The following is a 7,666-nucleotide window of genomic DNA, read 5'->3' as shown; positions in this document are numbered from 1 at the left end:
ATATTACAGGGTCACCTACACAGCTCACTCGTAGTGATCCTTCCGTCTTAGCCTCTCCAGTGCTGGCATTGCAGGCATGCACCACCTGTAATAGCTTCAGGGCTAGAGCAGTGTACCAGGGGTTCTGGGACGAGCACAGTATGTGGTACCAGGGATCAAACTCAAACTTGCGCTTCACAGGCAGGCACTTAAGCCACTGAGCTATCTCCCCATATGTTGCTTTAAGAAAAAAAATCCAATTGCTATCTTCTCTCTGTCTCTTCTCTATCTTTTCTCTGTCTCTTGTCTCTCTCTGAATCCACCTGACCTCCTCTGCCTCTCTACCCACACCTGGCTTCCAGCCTCCTCAAATATGTGACATGGCCACCCCCTAGGGCACTGGACAAAGTGCTGTGAATCAAGACTTGTCCCCCTCGGCTTTGGCTGGCCCTCTGTCGTCCTTCAAGGGACTGCCCAATCATGAAAGGTAGAGGGTCAGAAGGAGCCACCGTTCAAAGGGAAAAGACCTCCCCCAGTTCCTATGGCCTCGCCTTTCTCAGGAATCAACAACCTTGCCGCTTGCAACCACCTGCGGAGCCACAAGTATTATTCCAGCAGCATCCTCAACCCCGATGGCTTCGTGGGCTACCCCTGTGCCTCCTATGAGGAGTTCCAGGAGGTAGGTCACATGGGCCCAGGAAGATGGTGGTGGCCATGCTGTTGGCCTTTTGTCCTCACACCTTCGAACAAGAGACGTGTGTGACTCTAGGTCATGGAAAAGCTGAGGCTTCCAGACCTTTCTTCCTGCAGTGACAGAGTACACCAAAGGGAGAGACGTAGAGCTGGGTGTGCTGGGCCCACTTATGGTGCCACCTTTTCTTTTATGACAACTTCCAGTCTGCAAGGGACTGAAAAGAACATGTGAATGAATGCCTGTTACATCCAACACCAGGTGCACAACTGCTACTATCGTGTATGTGTGTGCATCCTTCCGGTCACTTTGCTCCTGAATTATGTGAAAGTGAATTAAAGATATGAATATGCTCTACTCATGAATGCATTAGCATTTGTCTCCTTAGAACGTGATCATCCTACAGTACAAGGCTTAAGATATTTAACTTTGATATGCTAACATTCTCTAATATATAGTCCATACTCCAACTTCTCCAGTTAGCCCAATAATGTTCTCTAGAGATGTCTGACTCCTTCCTTCTTGTCTTCCTTTCCCTTTTCTTCCTTCCTTCCATCCCTCCATCTTTCTTTCCCTTTTCCCTCCTTCCTTTCTTCCTACCTTTTCCTTTTCTAAAAGGTCACATTGCATTTATTGCCCTCTCTTTACCTCCTTCAATCTCAAACCGTTTCTCGTTTTTTTCTTGGACTTCCAGGACATGGAAAATTATGAAGAGTCCAGACAAGATGTTTGGTAGAATATCCCATACTCTGAAATTGGCTGATTATTTCCTTGTGATTCTGTGGGTGACATTAGATCCTTCTCCATCAGTCACAGCCTAGCACAGTTTGTCTAAATAAGATGTACCAGCTTCATTAAGTCAGGACCTTTGGAAGCATTTGATAGAAATTCAGCCACTTGATGTATTTATGTATTAGCACTTTTTCCACTATTTATTTGATTGTACAAGTTTTGATTATTGGGTTAAGTTGGTTATCTGCCAGATTTTTGCATTATAAAGGTATTATTTACCCTAAATAATCTGATTACGGGAAGGGTTTTAGTTTCTATTGGAGCCCAGTGAAAGGTTTGAGTATCGATAGATGATTCTTAATTGAATCAGTTGTTATACTAAGGGTTGCAAAAATTGAACATTTTAAAAGATTTTTTCTCAAAGATAAAAACAGGTTTCAAAATTAATTTTTATCTGACATTCTAAAATGAACTAAAGTCAAAGAGACCTGATATACGATTCCCAAGGCTGTGAGTATTCAGCAAACAGCGCTGGCTATGTTAGCTGCTATTGTTCTGTGTGCAGTAACACAGCCTCCAGCACTGTCTTATACTCTCCAAATTACAAGGCAGCTATGCACACATGAACTTGGGGTGCCTGTCAAGTCAAGAACAGAAAGAGGGAAAATACACTGTTCCATAAAATCCTCACCTGTTTGAAAGCCTAATTAATGAACCCCCACTTGGGGAGCACTGAACTGGGGCTAAGTAGTCTGGAAAAACAATGCACATTAAAGTGAAAATGATCACTGTCTCGCCTTGCCCACTTTTCTAAAATAGCTATTGTCTTTCCCACTTACTTCTCCCTAGATACATTGCTTCTATTCCTCTGTCATATTTTAAATTCATTGCTTCATGTATATGACTTGTCTTCCTATTGTACCCTAAGTTTTTAAAGTTTTTTGTTGAGTACTCTGCAGGGTCTAACACAGTTCTCAGCGTAGGCATATGAGTAGATTGATGCATGCATGTGTGGACAGTGGGATGGGAGAATGGATGGGTAGATGGATGGATGGATGGATGGATGGGTAGATGGATGGATGGATGGATGGATGGAAGGATGGATGGATGGAAGGATGGATGGATGGAAGGATGGATGGGAAATGAGTGGGTAGATGGGCAGAGAGATAATAAAGATAGATAAAACCGATGAGGTGAGTGGACTGATACAGTGTGTATGTCAAAGGCCTACTACTAATAGACAAATTATTTTTTTTTCTATTAGGATGGCTGTTTCCCTTGTCCAGCCGAAGGATGCCCCAAAATGGGGCACTATGCTGACCAATTCCCGGGGAAAACCAGTGGTGTGGAGCAAACCTATTTTCTGAACACAGGAGACAGTGGTAACTTTACTCGTAAGTTTCCATGTTACTCACTTAAAAATTCTTTTTTTAATTTATTAAAGTTTATTGAAAGCAAACATTCATGTTTATTTGGTCAATGAGGCATACCTATATCAGTTAATTTGAACAAGAGATTTGACCATAAAAATACATAGTATAAAAAAAGAAAATCTGTTTCCCTTAAAATTCTTGCAAATGATTTTGAAAGGGGTACCAGCCTAATTTAGTCAGGATCTTTGGTAGCAATCGACAGAAACTCAGCCACCACCAATCTGAGCTGAGATGTTGGGACAGTAGCCTGGCACGTGCCTTGGGTCTCATTTTCACTCGTGCTAAACAGTAATATTGATGAGCAGAGTGAAGAACAGTGAAGGGCTCTGGCTGGCTCACATGTCTACCCACCCCGGGGCACAGGAGGGCCATGGCTACAAACTGAGGAAGAGGGCAGCAGAGACAAAATCCTCGCAAGTGCAGCAGTCACCTTGGTGATAATTGTCATCCTAGCACTGTGCACAAGCTCACTGTTTTGTGGTTGATGTTACTTTATCTAGCTTCTCACTCAAAAACACAAGACAGCAAAGACCTCAATACTAATTCTCTAACAATATCACATCATGTTCGTAGAGAAGAGCCTTATTTACCAAAAGAGTTTTCCATTTTAAAATATGCAGCACCTTACAAAACACTTCACATACAGTATTTCATGTAATCCTGTACTTATCATAAAACATAGCAGCGTGGCAGTATCTATAAAGTCTCACAGCCACTCTGCTTCCCAGAATGTTCCTTGTGTGCATGAGTCATGGACAAAGATGCTCGTTGTGGCATTGTTTTTAATCACAAAAGAATGAGGGGGAAATCCTAATGTCCACCGATTAGAAAAGAGCCCAATGCCATAGATTAAACATGATGATAGTCATTTTTAGAGAGAGCGAGTTTCTGTGAACTGAAGAGAAAAACCCTCTGAGACACCTTAAGTGAAAAACCGCACGAAAAAGCCATGTCCATCCAAGTCCTAGTTCAGGTTGCTATAACAAAATACCAGATACTAAGTGCTATACAAACAAGAGTAACATATTACTGACCATGCTGGAGGCTAGAAGTTCAAGACCAGGAGGTTTGGATGCATATCACTGTCCTGTTGCACCCGCCCACTGAGTAGAAAGAAGGCCAGAGAGCCCTCATGGGGTGTTTTTCATTGCTCCCCTTTGCAAGGGCTCCACTCTGTTACCTGATTATCACCTGATTATCCCCCAAAGGTTCCTCTCTCCTACTATTGTCTCACAGTGAGTTAGAGTTTCAGCATATAAATTCAAGGGGACACAAACACTGAGTCCATTGACTTGCAAGTACTTGGAAGCAGTGATGCTTGGGGTCATGGTATCCACAAGACAAGTTCATTGAACCAAGTGTACGTCTCTGACCAGGTTGGAGGTATAAGGTGTCAGTCACGCTGTCTGGAGAAAAGAGACTGAGAGGCTCCATCAAGATTGCTTTATATGGAAGGAACAGAAACTCAAAGCAATACGAGATCTTCAAGTAAGTCCTATAGTGAATTGAAACAGCCCTACATTCCATCATAGATGATCCATAAAAGATTGAGTATAAACTGATTTTAAATGCAGCATCTGTTCTACAGAACCATTGAATCCTGGACTGTTAGAGCTAGAAAGAAGTCTTCTCATTTAGTTCAGTAGTCCTGTTTTAAAATTATTTAAACAGCAAAACAAAGGACAGTAGGAAACAGGGAGATAGATATTTGGCAAATGGGAAGGGAATTTAGAGTTCAAGAGAGTGGGGATGGCGTAGAGGAAAGGAGAAACCAAAAGAGTTGAGATGTGTTAACATGTGGATCAACTCCCCATGATGAGGATGGTCATTATGTACTGGAAATGTGTATTAATCAAAAATTGAAAATATCACCGTTTTACTAAAAAATAGTGAGTCCCAGAGAAAAGGACTCACTATTTAGAATGAGTCATGGGCCAATTCCCTTCGAATGTTGATCGCTGACTTAGGTTTTATGAACAGCAAATTCTCTTCTGGCAAGGTGAAGCTACATGACAACTCTTCCTCCTCCAACACACACTGTGCCCACACACATGGGGGCACGTGAAGCCTGAGGTTAGATAACAGTTGCTGTGAGGGCCTTGACCCCTGGCAGATGCTAGCTAGATTGTGAGGAGCTTGGTAAGCAGGTGATGAATGAAGAACCTGTGTGGTAGATTCTGTTTTTGCACTAATTTTTATAATTTAATATGACTTCGTATATCTTTAAAGAAAAGACATTGTACTGGTTGGCCCTGCAGCAGACTTAGAGTATTATTATACCCTAAATACATCATTTCTCTCTAGAGACAAACTAAAACAGTAGTACTCTCAAGTCCAGCATTTGTTAAGATGTGTCCTACGCAAATACATTTGTGTTTGACTCTTCCTGGATGTATGGAATCATTCCAGCTGTTGGCAGAAAACCAACGAAAGAAGCCTTTGTTTCGAGAAACAATAATTGCTGCCATCCAGATATTCATCCACCCAGCTGATATTTTCTGTCTATATTTTCAGGGGATCCCTCAAACCATATGCCAGGCACACCCATGACATTGATGTGGACTTCAATGTGGGAGAAATCCAGAACGTTAAGTTCCTCTGGAATAGTAATGCGATAAATCTCTTCCATCCCAAACTGGGGGCTTCCCAAATCACAGTGCAGAGCGGTGAATATGGGACCGAGTACGTATCTTTTATTCCATCTAAGTTTGATTGTACTTATGTATCAGTCTGTCTGTGCATACAACCATATATCCAATAACCCACTCACTTCTGTGTATCCACCTACTTGTCAATTCATCTGCCCATCCATCCATTTCTCCATCTTGTCCTATATGTCCCTGTATCCATTCAGACATCTATTTCCTCATCCTTGTGGACATCCAGCCAGCCTGTCATCTTCCCTTCCACCCATTGATCTACCCAACTATTCATCTCAACTCTCCATCTATGCATCTGATTTATATTGATCAGACATTTCCCTCAGGCGATATTCAACTTGGGAGTGGAAATGTGTTGGTTGTGAGCATGTATTTAATGAACATGCAACCTTGAGACCATTTCCTCTCAAACAACAAGGTGATCATCTGGGGAGTTGTTGCTGGCAGTGGTTAAGGAGACTGTGGAGTCCCCTAATTTCAGTTTTGGTCAGTGTATGGTTCCTAATGTAGAGTAGTTTGCCTGGAGACCTTACATGGGAGAGATGCGAACTGTAAGGGAAGTTTGGCTCAAGCACAAACTCTCCTCAACATGAGGGAGTAGAATCTTCCTTGGTAGGAGTTAGGAGAGAACATACCTGCTTTTGAACTGTAGAAAAGAGCACCCCAAAGGAGCATAATCAGAAAATAATGGAATGTCACAGTCTGAATGAAATAAAGATTTCTGTCTCTTATTTTAAGACAAGGAAATGACACTTGAAGAGTCAAGTATCTTATGTAAGGTCACATCGAGAAACTAAATGAAAAACCTTGAACTTCACATGTTCAAAAGCATGTACTGCGAGTGGGATGTGGTAATGTCTACCTAGAAACCAGCACTAAGGCAGAAGAACTCCAAGTTCAACTCTAGCCTGGGCAACTTAGTGACTCAGTGAGACCTTGTCTCAAAATACAAAAGGGCTGACAATATAGCTCAGTGTGAAGGACCTGGGTCCAGTCCTCAATGCCACACACACTCTCTTTCTCTCTCTCTCTCTCTCTCTCTCTCTCTCTCTCTCTCTCTCTCTCCTCTTTCTTTCGTTTGCTCGCTCGCTCTGCTGTTTTACTTTATTGACTATAAAATAAGTATTCTGATTCTTTGATGTGTTGTTGGAAGGGGCAGGTATGACAGTAGACAGGCCACTACTTGGTAAACTCAGGTGCAGAATATGAGTGTGAGCACAAACGGGTCTTCTGATGCCCAGTCCAGTGTTCCCTCCCTGATGTCCACCCTCTCTTCATTCTTCTTATTTATTTGTTTATTTTTGTGGAAGCTCAGTCCACCATGGGGGTGGGGCTGGCATGGCATGTGGTGTCAGGGATCAAACCGCAGCTGCTGCACATTTGCCTAAGCTTGTGTAAGCAGGTGCTTTAGATCGCTGAGCTATCCCACTGACCCCTCATTCTTTTTATTGCCAAATACTATTCAATTCTTTGCACATAGCACATTTTACTTACCAGTTGATGGACATTTGGGTTGTTTCTACTCGGGGGCTCTTATAATACTGCCATGAACATTCACATGTAAGTTTTTATGTGGACCTGTGTTTCCATTCTTGTGGGGATACACCTAGGCTCATAACAATGACAACTCTGTTTAACCTGTAGAGGAACTGTGAGACTGTTTCCAAAGGGACATTATACATTCCCATAGGCACTGTATGAGAGTCCCTCTGATCCTGACTGAACAGAGAAAATCCTCTGTGGGCCACCAGATGGGACATTGTTGGCCCCTGGAATTGATGGCTAGGTTGGAGCAGCAGGCCCAGGAGAGACCCCAATTATAAGCTTTGGTTTGATGTGACTGATTCCCCTTCAGGACATTAGGAGGCCATAAGGACAGGCAGTATTCTTCCCGTTTGATGTCATAGAGCTCTTCAGTCAAAGGGAACTGGGGGGAGGGAGCAGGGGTATTGTTGACTAATTCAAGGTCGTGTTTCCACCAGTTAACAAACCTCATGCTATAACTCCTCTTTTCACAGGTATAACTTTTGCAGCAGCGACACCGTGCAAGAAGACGTCTTGCAGTCTCTTTCCCCTTGTTAAAGGCACAGTGCAGCATCCGTCTCTTTATAATAAACTCCTGAATGAACTTGTTCTGAGCTGAGGTGTTAGGTCAGCCTTCTCCATGTCCT

General features: G+C 42.7%; 1 protein-coding gene across 1 annotated transcript in view; it reads left to right on the top strand.

The window, feature by feature from the left end:
• LOC101570139 (pancreatic lipase-related protein 2) overlaps positions 1-7,577 on the top strand; it is a 17,193-nt gene extending 9,616 nt beyond the window's left edge. The window contains exons 8-12 of the mRNA XM_004647538.1: positions 540-658; positions 2,667-2,796; positions 4,212-4,323; positions 5,350-5,517; positions 7,514-7,577. Of these exons, the coding sequence (XP_004647595.1) occupies positions 540-658; positions 2,667-2,796; positions 4,212-4,323; positions 5,350-5,517; positions 7,514-7,577 (593 nt within the window). The remainder of the gene's footprint in view (positions 1-539; positions 659-2,666; positions 2,797-4,211; positions 4,324-5,349; positions 5,518-7,513) is intronic.
• Positions 7,578-7,666: the final 89 nt, after the last annotated feature.

This window comes from Octodon degus, unplaced genomic scaffold (genome assembly GCF_000260255.1).
Source record: "Octodon degus isolate 3935 unplaced genomic scaffold, OctDeg1.0 scaffold00311, whole genome shotgun sequence".
Taxonomy (NCBI): domain Eukaryota; kingdom Metazoa; phylum Chordata; class Mammalia; order Rodentia; family Octodontidae; genus Octodon; species Octodon degus.
The sequence above is the reverse complement of the archived record's forward strand: the minus strand, read 5'-3'. Positions and strand labels throughout refer to the sequence as shown.